Consider the following 23,687-nt stretch of genomic DNA (forward strand, 5'->3'; position numbering starts at 1 on the left):
TGAACCTATTAAACCTCGATATAATGTCGCCTCAACTGATATTCTCCCTTGATCAGTGTCCAATTTTACTGATGAGCTCATGGGAGTATTTGCAGCTGAACATGATTCCATGCCAAATTTCTTCAGCAGCTCCTTTGTATATGTAGTTTGACTGATGAATATACCAATCTCCAGTTTCTTCACTTGCAGTCCAAGAAAGAATGTCAGTTCACCCATCATGCTCATTTCAAACTTATCCTGCATTAGCTTAGCAAACTTTTCGCATAATTTGGGATTAGTTGACCCAAATATGATATCATCAACATAAATTTGAACTAATAAAATGTGATCATTCTTAGCAAATTTGAACAAGGTCTTATCAACTGATCCAGCAGAAAAATCATGATCAGTTAGAAATTTTGAAAGAGTTTCGTACCAAGCTCTGGGAGCTTGTTTAAGACCATATAAGGCTTTGTTCAAATGATATACATGATCAGGAAAGTTGTGATTTACAAAACCTGGGGGTTGTTCAACATATACTTCCTCTTGTATTTGACCGTTCAGGAATGAACTCTTTACATCCATCTGATAGACCTTGAAGTTCTTGTGTGATGCATAAGCAAGAAAAATTCTGATTGCTTCCATTCTTGCAACTGGAGCATACGTCTCATCATAGTCAATTCCTTCTTCTTGCCTATATCCTTGTTCCACTAATCTTGCTTTGTTGCGTCCAACTGAACCATCCTCATTCAGTTTATTTCTGTATACCCATTTTGTACCTATAATAGTTTTTGAAATTGGTCTTGGAACTAAGTTCCATACATTGTTATAAGTGAACTGATTTAGCTCTTCTTGCATTGCATTTACCCAGTTAGGATCAGCAAGAGCTTCATCAGTTTTCTTCGGTTCTAGTTGTGAAACAAAAGCTGAATAGATAAATAAATTTAGCATTTGATTGCGAGTTCTTACTAGATCAGATGGATTTCCTATTACCAGTTCAGGTGGATGTGATTTTCTCCATCTGTACTCAGTATTTGTTGTATCAGCAATTTCTTCAGTTGGTAACTGAACACAGTTTTCAGTCTCAGTTGGTGGCAGTTTTCAGTCTCAGTTGGTGCTTCGTCAACTGGTATTTGAATGTTATCATTATGCTCTATCAACTGATCATCAGCAACGACTTCCTGCACATCTGATTGGTCCAATACTTCTAGTTCAGGTGTTTGAAGTATGTTTTGATTGCCATGACTTTCATTTTTGTCATCATCTTCCAAACTGATATCTGTAAATCGATCAACTAGCTCAACTTGATCAGTTGGCTTATCAGTTAGTTCAGTTTCATCAAAATCAACATGAGAAGATTCTTCAACATTTAGGGTTTTCTTGTTGAAGACTCTATAAGCTATACTAACTGATGAGTATCCAAGAAATATTCATTATGCAGATTTAGCATCAAACGCTTTTAAATAGTTTTTACCATTATCAAGAATAAAACATCTGCAGCCGAATATTTTGAAATAAGTAATTATACTTTTTTTTCCATGCCAGATCTCATATGGTGTTTTCATATGATTTTTATTAATCATTGATCTGTTCTGAGTGTAACACGCAGTGTTTACTTCCTCTGCCCAAAATCTTTGAGAAATACCAGAATCAGCAAGCATCGTTCTAGCAGCTTCTTTAAGGGTCCGATTTCTCCTTTCAGCTACACCATTTTGCTGAGGAGTTCTGGCTGCTGAGAGCTCATGCTTAATTCCAGCATTTTCTAGGAAATTTGAAAGAGTTTGATTGATGAATTCAGTTCCTCGATCAGATCTGATTCGATCAATTCCAACTGATTTTTCATTTAAAAGTCTTTTGAAGAGCTTTATTAGTTGCGAAGCAGTATGGTCTTTAGATTTGAGAAAAATAACCCAAGTAAATCTTGAAAAATCATCTACGACTACCAAGGTGTATTTCATTCCTCCTAAGCTCATGACTGGTATAGGACCAAAGAGATCCATGTGCAACAGTTCTAAGCATCGGGATGAAGATTTACAGCCCTTGTTTTTAAAAGAGGATCGTACTTGTTTACCATACTGACATGCTGAGCAAAGTTTTTCTTTTGAAAAGTCTATTTTGGACAAACCAGTTACACGTTCATGTTTACTCAGATAGGCAATGGTTTTAAAGTTTAAATGATTTAGTCTCTTATGCCACAACCAGTTTTTAGACGATTTGGAAGCAATAAAACAAACTGGTGCATAAGTTTGATCATTCCAACTGACTTTATATGTGTTTTTACAACGTTTTCCAGTTCGTATGATTTCATTAGTTGAAATTTTGACTGAACATGAGTTTTTGTCAAATTGTACTGAGAATCCACTGTCGCATAACTGACTGATGATAATCAAGTTATACTTCAGGTTTTCTACTAATAGAACATCCTTAAAAGTAAAGTTACCATGGATAAGCTTACCCTTACCCACAGTTCTACCTTTGGAATTGTCCCCGAAACTGATGTTTGGACCACTGTATTTGATCAGTTGAGATAACGCACTTGCATCTCCTGTCATATGTCGCGAACATCCACTGTCCAAATACCATATTGAGTTCTTGTTTGTACCTGTTACCTGCAATCACGCACATAATATAACTTGGTACCAATATCTATTTGGGTCCTGAACTGATTAGTCCCTTAGGAACCCACACTTGGATTAGTCTAACAGAATTTCCAGTAGCTGTATTCCAAATGATTTTTCTCGGCTTTTGTGTGCTTGGTGTGTAGTGTACAGATGATACAATATGTGTTTTAGCTTTATTCAACTGATTGTTCAGTCTATATCCCTTCTGAAATTGCTTGCAGTTATAGTAATTGAAATAGCTATTCGAATAGTTCTTGTGAAACCTCTTTGATGACTGACTTGGTGAATCAGTTGAGAATTTTTGATTATAACCAATCCCATATCTTCTAGCCTTGTTCATATTCTCAGTAGGTTGCTCAATCAGTTTACTGGGTTTAATTTGTTCTTGTACCACTGTTGTTTTGACAAAGTGAATGTATTTCCCTTTGTCTGTTTTTAGCTTTGGTTGAGTATCATTTGGATACATTTCTTCTTGAGTGTTGAACACTAAACCAGTTTTATCAGAAACTGATTTTTGTTAATTCTGCATCTCATTCAGTGCAGTAGATGACTTGTTCCAAGACTGAATGAGCTCAGTCTGTTTTGAGTTTTCAAGAATCAACTTCTGGATTAATGACTGATTTTTGTTTATCTCTGCTTTTAACTCAGCAATTTCCCTTTTTAGACTCAACCCATCAACTGATTCATCAGTTTTGGTTTTATTGTCTGTGGGATCAGTTTGCTTTGCTTTGATTTTTTCAAATGATGATGCAAGCTTTTGATACTCATTTACCATGTCATGTAGTGTTAGAATGAGTTCTTCTCGTGTGAAATCAGTTGAGCTGAAATCAAATACCTGTTGGCTAGATGATTCTTCTTCTGCATCATTAGCCATCAAGCACTTGACTTCCTCATCATCACTAGAGCTGCATGAGCTTTCTGGTTCTGACTCCTCACTGTCAGTTTCTGCCCATTTAGATTTGTTTTCTTCAGCTAAGAATACCTCATGTTTCTTTCTGAAGGACTTCTTATCTTCCTTGGGTCTTCTTTTATGTTCATATGATTTATTTCTTCTATCAGTTGAGCCTTGACTGTCCTTCTTGGGTTTAGGACAATCAGCAATAAAGTGACCTGATTTGCCACAGTTGTAGCAGGCATTTGATTCATCTTTGGAGCTGTTCCTTTGGTATGGCTTCTGGAAGTTTCCTTGATTCTTTCTCATGAACCTTCCAAATTTTTTGATGAACAATGACATAACATCACTGCTCAACTGATCAGCAGATTTTTCGGCTGAACTGATTGGTTCTGTTATGACAGTAGCTAGAGCAGTTGTGGCTGCAGGGGTAGATGGTTCTCCTTCTCTGGTCTGCAGCTCAAATTCATAAGCCTTTAAATCAGCAAACAGATCATGAAGTTCAATCTAGTTCAGATCTTTGGACTCCCTCATTGCCATGGTCTTGACATCTCATTCCTTGGGAAGACCTCTCATTACCTTCAGTGCAATCTCTTTGTTGGTATACACTTTTCCAAGTGCATTTAACTCATTGATGATACTGCTTACTCTTTCATCATACTCTTGCATTGATTCTCCTGCTTTCATTTTGATGTTATCAAACTTTTGAACAGCTAACAGAAAGTTTATTTTCTTTGGTTTGATCATTTCCTTCACACAGCTGGATCAGCTTTTCCTAAATTTCTTTGGCTGTCTTACACATCTTTATTTTGCTGAAGGTTACTTTGTCAAGCGTTTTGTACAGAATGTCTTTAGCCACATTATCAAGATTTGCTTTTCTTTTATCTTCAGTTGTCCATTCATCTCTGGGCTTTTCTATCCTTTGTGATGCCCCTTCTGTTATGGCAACTGCTGCATTTGTTTTTAGAATCTTCATGGGTCCATCAGTTACGACATACCACATGTCATCATCTTGTGCAGCTAAATGAGCCTGCATTCTGATTTTCCAATCATCAAATTCTTCTCAAGAGAACATAGGAATTTTGTTGAATGAAGTCATGCTAGCAAGTTTATAGATCAAAAGTATTCAAGAACAAGATTCAACTGCTCTGATACCACTTGATAGGATCGATTAATGTATCAAGAGTATTTAGAAGGAGGGGGGTTGAATAACTGATCTTTTCGAATTTTGAGTTCAGTTTGGTGACAAACTGATTCTCAGAATCTTGCTGGTCAATGACAATCAGTTAAACTAAAGTAGTTGCGGAAAGTAACTGATTGACAGATAGAATACAAAACTGAAATAGAATACATAAGAATTGTTTCTGGATGTTCGGAGATTTCAATTACTCCTACGTCACCCCTTCTATCTCAAGGATAGGATTTCCACTGAAAGACTTTGATCGAATACAAGATTTGTACTGACCCACTTCAGTTTGGACTTATCACTGCCAAAAGCTGAAACTCTTAGTATTACAAAATGTTCTCAGTGCGTAACTGATCTTAGCACTATCGAATTTAACGATTATTACAAAGTGCTAGTGAGCTCAAATTGTAGCCTTGACTGCTACTAATAAACCAAGTAAGAGTGAGCTAAGATTTTGGCAGAGTAACAGCAAGCTTTGAGTAGAGTGATCTTCTCCTTTTATTCAGCTGTTCTTCTGTCATATTTATAAGCTTCTCTTCCAACGGTAACTTGAGATATATTTGAATCTTTGTATCCGTTGATTGCCACTTCATTATTTCTTGGGCATTGTTTGCTTCATTCATTATATTGCGGCGTCTTAACTGCTTTATCCGAAATGCGTTGTTCTAAGCTGTATTGATTGAAGTGCGGCGTTTCATATTCAGTTGCAGTCTTTTATGTCTCTTTGTCGGTTGAATGTTCTTTCCCGAGACATGTTCAGTTGAAGGATGCTTAGCTTAAAAGCATACGGCTGAATGTATCAACTGATCGGTTTCCAACTGATCAGTTTTCTTTATTAGATCAGCTGATTTCAGTTGTTAAGTCCAGTTGCTGAATTGCGCGTATCAGTTGGTTCATATTTTGTCAAATGCCGGAATTTAGTTTCCAACATATATCAGTTTTGATGTGCTGCACATCTACCGTGCATACCTATGTGAGCACCGATGAGGTGTCACTCACTCATTGGATGTGATGAAATATAGAAAAATTGCGCATCCAATGGGTGAGTGACACCTCATCGGTGCTCACATAGGTATGCACGGTAGGTGTGCAGCATATCAAAACTGTATATATATATATCATAGATTCTACTACAAATACTATATTCTACTACAAATACTATATATATGTCATAGATTCTACTACAAATCTATATATAGTATTTGTAGTAGAATCTATGATTTATATATAAATCATAGATTCTACTACAAATACTATATTTATAATATATATATATATATAGTGTAGTATAATCTATGCTAAAATCGACTTAATAATTTCAAACTACTCTTAGGTTCTACCCTAAACACGAATTAGTGAAAATTTAATAATATACGTGAAGTCTATTGAAAAATCAACAAATCTCATATATATTGATAAAGTCAACTTTTAGATGCATTCTGTTAGGATTGATGAAGTGTTTAAAAATAGGTCGAATAAACATTTCAAACTTCAAATACTTTTACTTTTGAAAAGAGTGTTGAACTTTTTAAGAATTCAAAAGCTTATCTTGTACTTGGAAAGTGTGGCAGACTACTTTGATAAGTGCGAAAACAGTCCACAACATTTTAGTGAAACTAAATGCAGTAGGTTAGTAAGACACATAACTTGTTTCTAGATGTTCGAAGGACTAAACCATTCTATTCTCTCCTTCATCAGTTTTCAGAAGGTATCACTAGAAGACTTTGATTGGTACACACTTGTACAAACCAAATTCAGTATATCTTACTCTTGCCTACTGAAACTTCTAGTATTACAACACAAAACTTTAATCAATTTAGTTCTGGGAAAAATTATTTCCATGGATTACAAGTACTTTACACTTTACAATACATAAAATAATGAATAAGTGTGAATATAGCACGTAGTGATCTCCTGGATCTGATACGCTTTAAAGCGTGTGATGGTTTTATGAGGTTTTGAAAATGTTGATTCATTTTAATGATTGTTCACAATAAATGCAGAGTTCGTGATAAGTGAAAGTTTTGCACTTAAATTACCCAAGGAAGTTGCATGAAAGTGTGCAAATATCGAGCATGTGTTTTGGCAGTGTTTATGTCATTGGAGGAATCAAGCATCAGCGCATAACTTGTGACCAACAAGAATAAATTAAATTTCGAAATGGAAAAATGAAGTGAACAAGAAATCAGAAGAAGTGCAAGCGAAAATAATGAATGAACAGTAGCGTGCACGCAGCGTGGCTGCACAAATAACTGAAGCTTGCGTGTGGATGCCCGAAAGCCTGCGCAGCTGAGCTCGCACAAGAGACATAATTTGACGTACGTTTCTTGGGCTTTCAACAATATTCATGCATTTATAAAAAATTAAACCCTAACCACATGAGAGAGCGATAGTCACACACAAAAATCTAGAAAATGGGAAAAAAAGCGAAAACAAAGAATGAAGCCGAAGAGCGCATCCATCGGTTCGAAATTATAAATATAGATGTCAATGGTAATTTTAATGTAGTGAAGACCAAGTGAATCGTACCTCTAGATTATCATTCTCATTGATTTTAAATATTTTGAGCACTTTCATTAATTTTAGTTCATAATTAACAACAAAAATTCTATTAAATTTTCTAAATAAAGTCTGATTATTTTAGTTGTGGTCATTAATTTATAATTAAATTGTACTCCTTGTGGGATTTATATATGTGCTCTACCTAATACTAAAACTTGACACCGTGACTTGCGGGTAGCAAATATTGCAACAAGTTTTTGTCGCCGTTTCCGATGAATATCACTACTAATTAGTCTAGATTTTAATTTAGATTTTTTTATTTATTTATTCACTAATCTGGTTCTCCTCTGTTGATGTTTATGCGATAAACTTAGAGCTTGACTCATTGCTTTTTGACCTAGAAATTAAAAAGACCGCAAGAGCCTTCAGAAAACCATGAAGAGAAGAGGTTAATTCAATCGATGAATACAGAGAGAACGAAAACCCACTCCCTCATGTGGTGCTTATCAGATACCATTTCAGACCGCTGATCAACGCCCACTGCTTTGGGATAGCTCACAGAACGATAAATGCTAACAATTTTGAGCTAAAGCTAGCACTAATTAACATGATTCAGTAGAACCAGTTTGGGGGAGCAGCAATGGTAGATCCTCATCTGCATCTAAGAACATTTTTGGAGATTATAGACACGGTAAAAATTAATAATGTTTTTGACGATATTATTAGATTGCATCTGTTTTAGTTTTCTCTCAGAGATCAAGCTAGAGGTTGGCTCCAATCAATGTCGCTAGGGAGCATAACTACTTGGCATGAATTGGCTACAAAATTTCTTTCGAAATGCTTCGAACTGAAGGAGGCGATGAGGAGATAAAATGAATCTTCCAAGAAGCTGCAAGAGCCCGGGAAATTAGATGTACCATGTGCAATAGAGGGCCAAATTGTGGGAGAAGCTCTTTGTGATTCACGGGCGAGCGTGAACGTAATGCCAAGTTCTCTTTATGAGAAACATGGACTGAGCAAGATGAATCCCACAGAACTGATCGTGCAATTGGTAGATAAATCTGTCAAGGTACCTTTGGGGTTGGTGGAAGATGTTGAAGTACAGGTCGATAAACTGAGGCTTCCAGCAGATTTCGTTGTGCTTGACATGGAGAACAATCAGAATATTCCTATTATCCTAGGACGTCCATTCTTGGATACCACTAGATCCATAATAGATGTCAAGAAAGGAAGGTTGTCCATGGAAGTTGAAGGTCAGAGATTGGTAATCAAGGCGTCCAAGAGATCACATGATCCACCTTGAACTGGAAGAAGAGTATGGCAGATGACTTTAGACAAAGCACAATGTGGGAGGCAATTAACAAAATTTTATTTACTGCATTTTAATTTAGTTACTTAATCATTGTATTAGTCACATATTTTCACATCACGTAGACTAATAATATTTTAATGAGCAGGTCTGTGTGATGAGTTGAAAACCCCAACACATGGAAGAAAATGATGATAACGACGAGTACAGACGCTCATCACAACAAGTATGAATTGTCCTAATTTTTTTAATTCTTACATACGTTGAGGACAATGCATGTTTTAAATTTGGGAGGGTACTTTAATTTTATTTCCTGCTACTTGAATTTTTGCTATCAGTTAGTTTAATTTTTTCCCAAAAAAAATTATTCAGTGTCTAGTAGGCCAAGTGTGAAGAAGAATCAGTGGGCCAATAATGATATTTTTGCCAAAATGGTTGAGTCATGGTGTATGTGTACAATTTCTTAAAAGTTCACAACCATTTATGCACTTTCCACATGATCATCGATATATCTGATAAGGAGAGAACATATAGTGCACGCTAAGTACTACTGAGTAGACGACATAATTTGAGACTTTTTGTGATTTCTATATGATTTTGAAATAAATGTTACAAGCACAGAAGTGATCTAGGCATTCATTGAGTTTTTTTGTGCTCAGTTTAAATGTGTATAACATATCATTTGAAGCCCTTTGAGCCTAACAATAAGGAGATGTGTAATTGAATTTGTTCTAAAAATTGTCATATCATTACTTTGATGCACACGGTCGGATTGTAAAATTTGATTAGTGAATGAGAAGTAGTCTAGAACTTGATTTGACACTCTCCGAGGAGAAATACGGATATTGTATGATTTCTAGATTATTTAGGCGATTTTTAGATCGTTTGAGCCTTTCGAGCCTACCAATAGTCATATTAATCTCTAGTGTCCTAGTTTGAGCCAATCTAAAAAATCAAGGGTGTGTGCCAAGGCACAAAATAGCCCCATTAGTACATTTTTCTTTGTCTTATGTAAAATACCAAAAATCCTAAGCCTATGCACTAATTGTTGTACGAATGTGAGAGAAATGAACCCCCTTCAGCGCTTGTAGAATGAAAAGAAAAAAATACTCGTGGGAGAAAGGGAAGTAAACAAAAAAAATTATGAATTAAAAGAAGGAATGTGTAGTGTGAAGATGGTGAACATGAGAAAATAAAGAACCGTAGATGAAAAGAAAAAAAATGATGAAAAAAATCAATTAAAGGTGGAATATCAAAGAGAGAGAGCAACTAAAAAAAAATTTGTTTGTTTTCCCTCAAGCCTAACGATATATGCTTACAAGACCTATTAACCGAGCCACGCATATCCAATATACTAATGGAGAAGAATCGTTAAAGTTAAGTCTATGGACACTTCAAAAGCACTGCCAACGAGTATGAAATTTGACCATTTACACATAAACATCTCATGACATCACGTTACACTTTGGTATAATTCTCTTTATTATCTTTTGAACCAAATATATATCCAAAAGTCCAGGTGATCTTTGTGCATAGATAATTATTTCCATAGATAATAGTTTGAAACCTGAGTTAAACATTCTACGTTCTACGAGGTAAACTAGAAGCTTACATATATCACTATTTTGGGTTGGGTAGATGAGATTGATGATCCGCACACATATGAACTGCTAAATAATATGTGCATGCATCAAGCTTGAAAACCTAGACATGTGATATTTGAGACCATAATGATTACTCTTTTCCACCACTTTCATTTTGTTAATTTCCTAGAACAACATTGAATGTAATTTTTACAATTTTCTCGGGACTAGCAAACCTTAAGTTTGGGGGTATTTGATAATATAATTTTTGCACTTAAATCACCCAAGGAAGTGTCATGAAAGTATGCGAATATCTAGCGGATTTACGTGTTTTGATTGTTGTTTATGTCGTTGCAAGAATCAAGCATGAACGCATAAATTGTGACCAACAAGGAATAAATTAAATTTCAAAATGGAAGAATGAAGTGAACAAGAAAGCAGAAGAAGCACGAGCGAAAAAAAAAAAGAATGAACAGCATCGCACTGCGGGCAGTGGGTTTAGCGTGGCTTCGTAAATAGCAGAAGCTCGCGCGCGGCTACGCGAAATCCTGCACAACCCTGCGTACATAGGAGACAGAATCTGACGAGATTTTTATGGGCTTTCACAATCATTCACGCATTTATGAAAATTTAAACCCTAGCCAAAAGAGAGAGGGCAGTCATGCACAAAAATCCAGAGAACAGAAATGAGAGCGAGAACGAAGATGAAGAGCGCATCTAGCGTGGACGGAGTCGCAACTTTGATTTGATTCTTCTTCCTTTCTTCTTACTTAATTTTATTCTATTAGTGATGTTGAAGAACATGAATTTATTTTGGTGTTTTTCATTCATGAACTAATTTATTAAATCCAGAGGACGATGTAGCTTAGCTCAAATCTTTATTTATGAATTGTTGATTTGTACATCCGGATTACTCTTTGTTTATTTATATTTTTCGGATCTTATTGCTTTCAATTACGTGATCACTAATTGGATTTTCATATTTATTTGAGATCTATCACTCGGGATAGGAGATTTTAAATAAGACCGTAGGAAAATTTATCATTGGTTTTTATAGAGTTCGGAAGGTCTATAACTCTAAGGAATCCATTAAAAAAATTATCGTGCTATTGAAATTATTTATTGTTTGGGTTTTTAATAGGGATATTGAAATTGATTTTAGATAATTGATTCCTACGCACAACTTGGGAAAGAGAATATGAATAGTTGAGAATTATTGGATAGTAAAAAGGTTAAAATTATAAATATAGATGTCGATGATAATTTATTATAGTAAAGACCAAGTGAAATCGTATATCTAGATTTTTATTCTCAATGATTTAAATCGTTTGCGTGCTTTTATTAATTTTAGTTCATAATTAACAACAAAAATTCTATTAAAATTTCTAAATAAAGTCTGATTATTTTAGTTGTGGTAATTAATTTACAATTAAATTGCACTCCATGTGGGATCGATATATGTGCTCTACTGAGTATTAAAACTTGACACCGTATACTTGCAGGGTAGCAAATATTGCAACAGTTCGAGAGTTCTTTGTGAATCATCGAAAAACCTTTATAAAGTTCATATATAACGTTCAATAAAGAACGACTCTTTTCCTGTTAAGAGGGCTTGAATCCAAGAGTAAGCTTTGTTAAAGAGATTAATATATGATCTTGTACAGTTCATTTAATATCATTAAATGAAGTGCACTTTGGTAAAGAACAATCATATTAAACACGAACATTCTCTAATAAAAAGTACATACAAAACAGATAACACTAGCCTCTTATTAAGGAATATAAGATTGATGTTAGCCTGACATATTATTACTAACACGAAATCTACTGCTTATGGTTATGAAATGTTGTAATCTAGTTTTACTTAATGTGAGGCCCGAGGTCGAAAGAGAGGGATTCCAAAAAAGTGTTCAGCTATGGTACTGTGCATTTGAGAAAGATTTAAAAGATTTGATAGGCACTACTCATATCCAGAAGATGCATATTCTTTTCAGACGCTCATCACATAAGAACTCCAAAGTTAATCGTGCTTGACTTGGGAAAATTTTGGGATGGATGACCCCCTTGTGAAGTTTCTAAGGGTTATGGCGAGTGTGAGTGAGGACATAAGCACGCTGGAAAGACTCGTTGACACGCCCTGAGGACCGAGGCGTAGATGACATTCAGTATTGTTATATAACAATAAGCCTCGTAGACAAAACTAGTTTTTTTCATAAATAAATATTGTCTTTTACAATGACAATGAAATAGAAATTACATCAACAGTTTTGTGGAAGCGAAATACAAAAGAATGTAATACTAAGAGTAAAAAAAGTTGTGATCTTCAGTCTTTCGATCATATCACCAGCCCCAGAACGTTTCTTGTTCTTCATCATTCAGTTGTTCCTCAGTCTTATCTGTGGAGAGATGTAAGGGGGTGAGCTTTTTGGAAAACATTCAGAAAATGGGGGCCAATTGATTACCACAAATACATATAGAGGTAGATTTAAAATTCATATCCCAAACATATTTTCAAAACTTAGTATATCGACTTATCATATTAGAATATTAACAGAATCAGAATCAAAATGTGAAAGTGAGCTTATCGGAACAAATCAGAATAAACGAAACACTGTTATTCATCTCATTTTCTATGATCAAATTGTCCCCCTATATGTTAGTCCTCTAAGGGGTGAGGCCAGAACACAGTTTTATACCCATTGATGGGGGTCAGAAAACATTCTTATACCCACTGATGGGATCCAGATAGAGTTTACAATCTTCGTTCCATATCCAACTCGAATCATAACAGTATATTATAGTATCAAATTCATCAAACAGAACTTATCAGAATTTTGAATGGAATCAGCAGAGTCAAAGGAAATCGAGAGCAGAATAAACACATAGTACATTGATCGATATTATAACATATACATAAGCTTTTAAAACATATATAAGCCCACTTACCGTAATTCAAAGATGTGGTTCGAAACTTTTTTGATTCTTGAGTGAAGACATGGCCGAACCTGGATAACTCTTGGGCATGAATTGAGTACCGTCTCGAGTAGGTTTTGGATGAAATTCTTGAGTAGAATAACACTTTGGGTATCCCTTAGTTGCTGCCTGAAACGGACTAGCACAATAGCTCCTTTCTTGCTTGAGAGTAGTCAAATTTTGGAGGATTTTTGTCGGAGTATTTGGTGTGTCATTTTTCACCACATGATGAGGTATTTATATGTGAAAAAATGGTAGATCCATCACCACCCCCCCCAACCCATATCATCCGAAATCGATCTTCAAAATACCCACAAGTGATGGTCCAAGTAGACTCCAAATGGTTAAAGTTTATCCAAAACAAGGGTCACCTTGGTGCACTCAAGGGTCATTCCTTACATCTTAATTATGTCCAACTTCTAGCTCCTCCCATGTCTTAATTTTTTGCTCTTTTAGGACATGGATCAATGAGTTCCCTTGAGGTAGAATCTTGAGTTCATGAGCTAGGGGTTTCTCCTCCGCTGACAACGCTTCGATTATTGTGGTTTTTGAGCTAATCCCTCGAGCTTTTTGAGCTGAAAGTTTAATTCTATTGTTGAGTTTCTTTAATTTGTAATTTCAAGCTTAAATATCGAGTTTTATTGCTTACATGGTTTTCTTCGAAAATCAGGATCCTCACATTAATCTTGGTACAATGGGGACAATTGTCGAATCCGGAGCATTACAGTTGGTATCAGAGTCGACCTCTCCTAATATAGTGTGGTTCGGGGACTAACCAAGCGGAAGCTGGTGGGCATGTGAGGCTTGGGGCCGAAGAGGGCGGAGGTGATCGCCGGTGCCAATATGTTGCACGAACAATGAGCGGCTCCTCGCGTGCTTTTAGGCGAAGGTAACATGAATGAACTGATCTCATACCAAAAGGAGAGGGATTCCAAAAAGTGTTCAGGTATGAGACTGTTCAGTTGAGGAAAACTTAAAAGATTTGATAGGTTCTACTCATATCAAGAAGGTGCATCTTCTTTTCGGGAGCTCATCACATAAATACTCCAAAGTTAAGCGTGCTTGACTTGGGAAAATTATGGGATGAGTGACTCCCTGGGAAGTTTCCTAGAGTGCGTGCTAGTTAGGACATAAGCACGCTGGAAAGACCCGTCTTGGTATAGTAGAGACAATAGTCGAATCTAGTGCGAAACACTAAATGTCTGACAATGACTGTCTACTGGAATTTCTTCTTAGCAAATGTTCTGGTTCTCTCTTAACTTTTGATTTTTTCTTACCATGTCACCACAATTAAGATAACCATAACATGTTCTAAGGTAATATCTCATTTCCTGAGATGGCCTAATTAGACAGAGACCAAAAAATATTTCATTTATGTTTTCAACCCCATCATATCCCATTTTTCCCCCAAAAAAGAATGTCGTCGACTTTGCCTTCCATAGCTAATCCAAAACCCACTAAAAACATCATTATTTTCGGATAATCACAACAAATAGATCTGGCCACAGGCCGGGTGGGAAAAGGACCTGGGCTCTGACCGTGGTCAGCGGGCCGATTAACCAGGTCAACAGGTTTGAACCGGGACCTTGACCGTGACCGTGATCGTAACCAACCAAAGGCGGCTAGGTTACCATTTTTGGGTCTAAAACTCGTCGACCCATTAGGTCGGACGGGTTGAATCCAATGAGTTGACAGTATTTGATTAATTTATTTTTTTAAATGTACCACAACGATCAATAGGTCACCTGGTCGTTGATCAACCCAGCAGATTTGAACTGCCGGGTAGGCCATTATGATTTTTTTTAAAAAAAAACCTGCCACAATTTTGTAATCATTGATGAGCAATGGTCACACCTAAGACAACGGTTGTCTTTGACCCCCCAAAAAAAGGCCAAAAGACAACGGTTTTTAGAAAACCGTTGTCTTTTGCTTAAAAAGACACACATAAGACAACGATTTTCACTAAAATCTTTGTTAAAAGTATACGACAACTGTTTTAGTGAAAAGCCGTTGTCGTAGGTGCGTTGTTGTATGCCAAAATTCTTGTAGTGACAAGAAATGTTTAACATTATATCATAATTCTTTAGACCATATTACAAAACAATTTTATCTACCTCGTTGATTTTTTTTAATATTAGAAGTCACCTATACGATATTTATAATGAATATAATACCAAATATTGTGGACCAATTGTTCCACATGAACCAGCATCCACTAGTAATATAACTTCTAAACTTACATAAGCACAACTTTTATTAAGATAACGGACGAAACGTCTGTGAGAATCCTCAAATTCCAGTCAATAACTTGAGAATTATTTTACCACTACTTTTGATTTTAGTGATGCATATGAGGACACTTTAGATATATTGCGATGGTGGTTGCAAAAAACACAAGCATATTTAATATTGTCTATAATGACAAAAATAATTATAGCTTATCTCATTTCAACGATTGTAGTAGGAGTTAACTTTTAGTATTGAATGAAATACATTAGTTAGAGAAGGTCTATCTTAAGATCGGAAAATTTGAAAGACCAATGTTTAATCAATGATTGGTCAAAAGCTGCTACCCAAACACAAGATGTTAAAAGTGATTGTTAGGATTTATTTTGTCCGACAGATGCAAAAAATAATAAGACTTTCAGTATAGGATGTAAAATAGTAAATTTGTGTTTTATCAGAATTAAGTGTTGTGCCAGATGTTACAACATCTTGGACAACATGCTGCAGAATATTATATTTTGCAACACAAATTCACTTTCAATAACTAAATGGACTAGATTAAATTTCCACAAGTATAAATACTTGTGCGGTGCCTTATGGCAAAAATTAATCATTAGAAAAACCAAATCGTTTACACAAAAACCTATCACTAGTGATTCTCACTAAAATCAATTTCCTCAACACGTTGAGAAAACAAATGCTTTCTAAAACAAATAACCAGAATAAAACTAAGACAAGAAAGCAAAAACGTGTTGCTAAAAAGTAGATCCACGAGAAGCAATCTTCGGCCAACTTCTTCCCAGATGTTGTCCGCAGATGTTCTCAACATTCACAGCAACACTCTATCACAACTCTTTAAATCACAGCACGTCTCTTGAATAAGGTTTTCTCTGAAATTCTGAATGTGCACACATGAGTGAATATTGACCGAGAGGAAGAAGCCGCAAGAAAAACTCTCAATAAAAAACTCCAAGAAAATCTTCTCACGTGAAAACTCTTCACGAAAACTTCCCACGAAAAACACCTTCACGAAAAACTATCTCCACGAAAAACTCTTCCACGAAAAATCTCTTCCACTAAAACTCTCTGAATTTTTCTTCGTCTCTCTCTCTACACTCTTCTCTCTATTCGCCCTCTATCACCTCACGTTGATCACCTCTTATGTATAGCTTTCATCTCTCCTAGAGTTTATCTTCCATAAAAAAATCTATAAGATATGGTAAACAAGAATTCTATTAGAAACAAATCAATAATACCATATCATGTAAATCATTATCATAAATATTATATCTAGAAGATATTTATCACAAAGATAATATCTAGAAAGGTAAAACCCAATATTCCACATAATCTTATCAATAGGAAATTAAATTCAAGGAAGAAATCATATCACAATAAAATCTTAACATAATTTTCTAGAAATGCAAAACCATAATTAAATATTAAATATCATATCAACAAAGAAAAGATAATATTAGGGAAATAAATCAATAAGATATATCAATTAAAATTAGGAATAAATATTTTCCTTCAATCTCCCCCTTTTTGCTTTTCTGGACAAAATCAAATCAAACTCAATTTCTCAGTTGAACTCCAGTTAATATGAGAATTTTTCTTCCCCTGAATAAAATCAAGTTAGTACGGATGTTGGTCGTTGTGTTGGCAACATCTGAGACAACACCTGCAATTAAAACAGAAACACATCAGGGAAGCAGAACCTTAACAAAGCAGAACATTAAAAACGAAATCAAGCAAAGGTATCAGATAGATGGTATCATTTGATCCTTTCAATTCACACTTCCTTGAGTTTGAGTCACGTCTTCTCCCCCTTTTTGTCCAGAATGGACACTAACATCCAATAGCAGTCTGTAGTCAGCAACAAGATTATAGTAATAGACTATATCACGAAATCTTGAAGAAGAAATTATGTGAATAATGTGAAGAGAAAACAGTGTAAATCAAAAGAATAAGTATGCATGCAACGGTAACAAAATCAAGATTTACTCAAACAATCCTAAGATCCTTAACAGAAAAAAAATTTAATGGGAAATATTTTTAGCCGTTATCACCTTCCAAGAATACCGAGATAATTGCGTCCAATATCTTTTCAAAATAATTTCCAGAATTAAAACCCACATCGATCTAACACCACTGAACCATAAAAAATCACACATATTCAATTTTCAGTAAAATCTGGATTTTCATCGAATTTTCTTTGTCGAAATACTCATGTCCTCTTGACACAACAATATTCACAATGTTATGTTTATGCATGACTTATTTATGCCTAATAACATAATGTAACAGAAATAGAAACATGAAAGCAAATATGAGATATGTTCACAAATGAAGTGTTTTCACAAATGTTGGCAACATCTTCTGACAACATGCACAATTCCAGAAAATAAATTTGATTTTTCTGCACACTTGGAGATTTTTTATTATTTTTTTTATTTTTCTGACCATAGAAGTGGTAGCTCCCACACTAGAAGAACGGTCTTCTTTAGGACTCCTCTAGGTAGCTTTTTCCATTTTCTTCTATTTTTGCCTTCTGTATTAGATTCAGAAGAGGTTGCTCCCACACTAAAAGCACAGTCTTCATTGGACTCTTTTAAGTAGCTTTTTTCCATCTTTTCTTCTGATACAGAGCATATGCATAATTGATTTTTCTTTGTACTCAATCTTTTCAAGTCACTTTTCGTATGGGACAATGTCATGGAGTACATGATCATCTTTCAACTACTTTGTGATTTAATCAGATTGTTTACCATATCCAAGTGTGTCAATTAAGATAGAATAAGGAATTGTAAGTGTAACAGAAGATTAAGCAACATCATTCCAACACATCATATCACAGAATGCATGAAAATGCAGTATGTCTAAATCCTAGAAATGCACATGCATGTTAGATGTTGTCCGAGATGTTATAACATCTGAGACAACATCCATGTATGATTAGACAGAACACATGCTGAGAAATTTCCTAAGGTTGGAGAACCTCTCATAGTATAATGCTTTTGTGAATATATCGATCAATTGGTTATTTGTATCAACAAATTCCATCCGAATCAATCCTTTCTCTACTAGATCTCGAATAAAGTGATGTCTAATGTCAATGTGTTTTGTTCGAGAGTGTTTTACTGGATTTTTTTTGAAATATCAATTGTACTAGAATTATCACAGTATATGATTTCTCTCTAATGAAACTAACCCATGAAAATTGTGAGAAATCATAAACATAAACTTGACAAATAAGACTCTCACCTTTAGATTTCTTAATAAAAAGAGTTTTGTCTACCTCACCTCGTTTGAAGCCAATTTCCAGTAGATATTCACTTAATCTGTGAGTATAAGGAGCTCATGCAAATAAGTCCAGCCATCTTTCGGTAATCCACTTTTTCTTTCTTTCGAGTTTGGACACCTTCATGCATACTTCCAATTATTTGAGATGATGGATGGTTTTTCTGAATTTTACTTGGAATATTCCGTCCATCATCTACCGCGTCATCATCGTTATTCGTTTCGTCCGCAGCTTCAGTGACTTCAGTGTCAGGTGTTGTGTCAGATGTTGCAACATCTGGGGCAACATCTGCATTTTCCAGTGATATTGGAATTTCCAGAAACTCATCCACATCATCTTCAGCTGTTTTCTTTTTGAGATCTGCAAGGTCATCAAAAACAACATTAATGGATTCCATAATAGTCCTAGTTCTTAAATTAAACATGCGATAGGCTCGACTATTAGTGGCATATCCCAAAAACAAACACTTATCACTCTTTGAATCAAATTTTGCAAGTTGATCCCTGTCATTCAAAACATAGCACACACAACCAAAAACATGAAAATATTTAAGGTTAGACTTCTTTCCCATAATTATCTCATACGATGTCATAGTCGAACCACTTCTCAAATACGCCCTATTTGAAATATGACATGCGGTGTTAAGGGCTTCTGCCCAAAAATGCTTTGAAATGCACTTTGAAGTCAACATCATCCTTGCCATTTCTTGAAGTGTTCTATTCTTACGTTCGGCTATCCCATTTTGGTGTGGTTTCTTTGGAGCAGAAAATTCATGTGAAATGCCTTTCTTGTCACAAAAAGATGAGAATGAGGAGTTTTCGAAGTCCTTACCATGGTCAGTCCTTATCCTTGTCACCTTCAAATTATGAAAGTTTGTAATCCTTGTGACCAATTTTTTAAACACATTGAAAGTGTCTGATTTCTCCCTAATGAAACTTATCCATGAAAACTGTGAGAAATCATCAACACAAACAAATGAATACTTCTTACCTCCAAAACTTTCCACTTCCACAGGACCCATAAGATCCATGTGTAGCAATTCGAGGCAACGTGTTGTCCCAAAGTGGGGCAACATGTGATGTGACACGCGAGTTTGCTTACCCTTTTGACAGTCTCCACAAACATATGGTGTACTAGATGATATGTTAGGCATACCTCGTACAGCATCGTACTTACTCAAATTCTTCAGGGTTTTGAAACTAGCATGTCCAAGTTTTGGATGCCATAGGTCGAGTTCACTAACTTCTGCATGTTTGCATGAAAGTCCTTCACCTATTTGGTAGTAATTGTCCGAAGACCTTGTACCTGTCATAATGCACAAGTTAGTTTCATCAAACACTTCACACATATGTTTATCAAACTCGACATGCAAATTATCATCACACAGTTGGCTTATGCTTATCAAATTCGAATTTAATCCTTCAACATGAAGCACATTGTGGAGCTTTGGTAGTCCTTCAACATTTAATGTTCCCTTTCCAAAAATCTTTCCTTTAGCTCCCCCTCCATAGGTTACTCTACCACATTTTTGTTCAACATAATCAGTTAGATGTTCTTGTGATCCTGTCATATGGCATGAGCTTCCACTATCAAAATACCAATGACCTGCAGTGTTAGTTTTCAATGAAGTATAGACAACTTTACAGTGAGTTTTTACCTTTGGTACCCAAATTTGTCTTACTGTAGGTCGGCGGTTGGAGGTGTTGCGGGAAATGCTGGACAACATTCGGGGCAACATCTTGCTCGACTTTTGATTCATGCGATCATCCCTGAGTTTAAAACAGTATGGCCTGATATGACCAGGCTTAAAACAGTAATGACATACATACCTGCGTTTTCTTTTCCTAGGAACAGGTGCAAGCATGTTGTTTTCTTGGTGGAGAACTTTTGATTGAAGATGTAGTTTGAGATGGTGTGAATGTTTCAGTTTTTCCTTTCACAAACGCAGTAGATTTTGAAGACTCACCAATTTCAAACACACTGTCTTTGAAACCTAGCCCCTTTTTGTCATCTCTTCCCATCAAAAGTATGGAATCAAGCTTGGATGTGCTAGAATTAAACTTGGACAAGGTTTCAGTTGCTTTTTGAAGTTCTTCTTTGGTCTTACCAAGTTCCAAATCTTTTTTGCTCAAAAGTACTTCAAGTTTGGCAACTACGGCTTTTAGTTCAACGTTCTCCTTCATGAGACTTGAGTTCAACTTGTTTCTCTTGGTCCAATCTTCAAACAGCTCTTCATAAAGCTTTTGCACACTCTCAAGAGTGAGTTCTTCATAATCAGCCTCTGATCCATCATCTCCACTCAAATTTCCAGAAGTTGTGGAGTTCAAACATACTGAATTTTTGCAGATGTTGCGGCAAGGAGTGGCAACACCTAAAGGATTCACTTGCAACCAGCGTTTTTCTTCATTCCTTGGTCGAAACTGTTGTTGGACAGGAGGTTTAGGAGCTGGTGGTCGAAGTGCTCCGTTTGCAAGTGACGTGTCCATTAAATATTTCTGTCAAAACAAAATAAAAACCAGAATCAGCACTTAGTATATCAAAAGTAGGCTCTGATACCACTTGTTAGGATTATTTTGTCCGACAGATGCTAAAAATAATAAGACTTTCAGTATAGGATGTAAAATAGTAAATTTGTGTTTTATCAGAATTAAGTGTTGTGCCAGATGTTACAACATCTCGGACAACATGCAGCGGAATATTATATTTTGCAACACAAATTCACTTTCAATAACTAAATGGACTAGATTAAATTTCCACAAGTATAAATACTTGTGCGGTGCCTTATGGCAAAAATTAATCACTAGAAAAACCAAATCGTTTACACAAAAACCTATCACTAGTGATTCTCACTAAAATCAATTTCCTCAACACGTTAAGAAAACAAATGCTTTCTAAAACAAATAGCCAGAATAAAACTAAGACAAGAAAGCAAAAACGTGTTGCTAAAAAGTAGATCCACGAGAAGCAATCTTCGGCCAACTTCTTCCCAGATGTTGTCCGCAGATGTTCTCAACATTCACAGCAACACTCTATCACAACTCTTTAAATCACAGCACGTCTCTTGAATAAGGTTTTCTCTGAAATTCTGAACGTGCACACATGAGTGAATATTGACCGAGAGGAAGAAGCCGCAAGAAAAACTCTCACTAAAAACTCCAAGAAAATCTTCTCACGTGAAAACTCTTCACGAAAACTTCTCACGAAAAACACCTTCACGAAAAACTATCTCCACGAAAAACTCTTCCACTAAAACTCTCTGAATTTTTCTTCGTCTCTCTCTCTACACTCTTCTCTCTATTCGCCCTCTATCACCTCACGTTGATCACCTCTTATGTATATCTTTCATCTCTTCTAGAGTTTATCTTCCATAAAAAATCTATAAGATATGGTAAACAAGAATTCTATTAGAAACAAATCAATAATATCATATCATGTAAATCATTATCATAAATATTATATCTAGTAGATATTTATCACAAAGATAATATCTAGAAAGGTAAAATCCAATATTCCACATAATCTTATCAATATGAAATTAAATTCAAGGAAGAAATCATATCACAATAAAATCTTAACATAATTATCTAGAAAGGCAAAACCATAATTAAATATTAAATATCATATCAACAAAGAAAAGATAATATTAGGAGAAATAAATCAATAAGATATATCAATTAAAATTAGGAATAAATATTTCCCTTCAGTGATGAAGGAGACATGGACAAAACTGAAGCAACATCCAACTCCTAAGGGTAAATATGTAAAGGTATACAAACTACGATGCCTTTGATTCCTCGAGGATACATAGTCAGCTTCTATATTTATAACTATACATAAATGTAAAATTTATATATATATATACCTCGAAAGCTTGAATACTGACTGGTTCATGTAACAGAGTGCCAATTTGCTCGTCCCAGCGCTTCCTACAAATTCCAACATATTTTTGTTATTCTTTAAATTTAACAATTAATAAATTTTTTAAAAAAATACATAAGGATTGCCCTGGTCCCATAGTTAATCGGGCACGAACATGGATCCTAACCTCAGGGTGTTCAAAACTCGTACCGTAAGACTACGTTTGGTTGGAAGGATAAGATAAACTAATGATTAGTAAGTAAATGATAAAGAAAATGATTGTGGTAGGATTGTAATATATGGTGTAAAATAATATTATGTTTGGCAAGATTTTTAAGTGTAGGATAATTTTGAATTTTTTGATGAAAAGACAAAATTGTCCTTTCCCTACGCGGCGGCAGCGACGGCGACAGTCGCGGCGGTGGCCGGCGGCCGGTCGGCCGGAAATGGTCGGCCGGCGCCGGCGGTCCGTCACCGGTCGGCCGGTGGTCGGCCGGCGACGGTCGTGGCGGTGGCGGTCGATTGCGGGAAGTGGTGGTGAGTTTGAATATAAGAGAAGGGTAAAATTGGAAAAATAGGAGGTATTAAGAGTTGGATAAATAATCCTAGAGGATGAGGAGGTATTATTTTAACCTACCTAATATAACCTAATCATTCATAGGAGGGATTGACTTGGTTAAATAATCACGCGTACCAAACAGCTGACTAGACATGATAAAAAAAATAATCCCGCCTAATCACGCGTACCAAACGCTCCCTAACTATCCTTGACGCTAGTTCAGGCCCAGTCCCAGACCGGACCCCTCCTGTGGCCAAGTTTAACAACAAAAGAAACATAAATTATCTTATTTCGATGTTGAAGGTAACTAATGAAATTTAATATGAAAAATTATAAATTTGTCTTATATTTAAATATCATTTTATAAAATATATAATCTTAATAAAATATAAAAAATTATTAATCTAAATAAATCCAGTTTTTCAATCGGTTCGCTTTTGACATATATAATCCAAAATCGAACCATATAAACTTTGATTTTAACATTTGTATTAAAAAAAATCGATTTTCGATAGGATTTCCTATTTTTTCGCTTTGTATTTTCAATTTTTTCGGGTTTAAACCAAAGTTTGAAAAAGATTAGTATAATATCTTTGTTCCACATTGGTTAAAAATCAATGTTTGAAAACGTTTATAATAGAATACAATGGAATTGTATAACAACTTTAGCTAATCATTTCGTAACACGGGGAAAGATA

At 35.4% G+C, this 23,687-nt stretch overlaps 1 protein-coding gene across 2 annotated transcripts; it reads right to left on the reverse strand.

The window, feature by feature from the left end:
* Nucleotides 1–18,574: 18,574 nt before the first annotated feature.
* LOC142545022 (uncharacterized) lies at nt 18,575–19,895 on the reverse strand. Of its 2 annotated transcripts, none has more exons than XM_075652004.1 (2): nt 19,749–19,895; nt 18,575–18,932 (listed from the first exon to the last, which is right to left on the reverse strand). In XM_075652004.1, exons 1-2 carry the CDS (start codon nt 19,882–19,884, stop codon nt 18,604–18,606), a joined length of 465 nt encoding a protein of 154 aa, XP_075508119.1. In that variant the 5' UTR covers nt 19,885–19,895; the 3' UTR covers nt 18,575–18,603. The 2 variants fall into 2 exon arrangements, with proteins under 2 accessions (XP_075508119.1, XP_075508118.1); XM_075652003.1 differs by having other exon boundaries at nt 19,728–19,895.
* Between the last annotated feature and the right edge of the window lie 3,792 nt (nt 19,896–23,687).

The sequence above is a fragment of the Primulina tabacum genome, chromosome 5 (genome assembly GCF_025594145.1).
Source record: "Primulina tabacum isolate GXHZ01 chromosome 5, ASM2559414v2, whole genome shotgun sequence".
NCBI classification, from domain to species: domain Eukaryota; kingdom Viridiplantae; phylum Streptophyta; class Magnoliopsida; order Lamiales; family Gesneriaceae; genus Primulina; species Primulina tabacum.

Excerpts from the sequence above, each read along its gene's own strand:
- LOC142545022 (XM_075652003.1), bottom strand. The coding sequence starts at position 19,884 with ATGACAGGTACAAGGTCTTCGGACAATTACTACCAAATAGGTGAAGGA. Across the intron at positions 18,933-19,727 it reads TAAGTACGATGCTGTACGAG|ATCTCAAAAAGAAAACAGCT; the intron begins GTATGCCTAACA and ends ATGACCTTGCAG.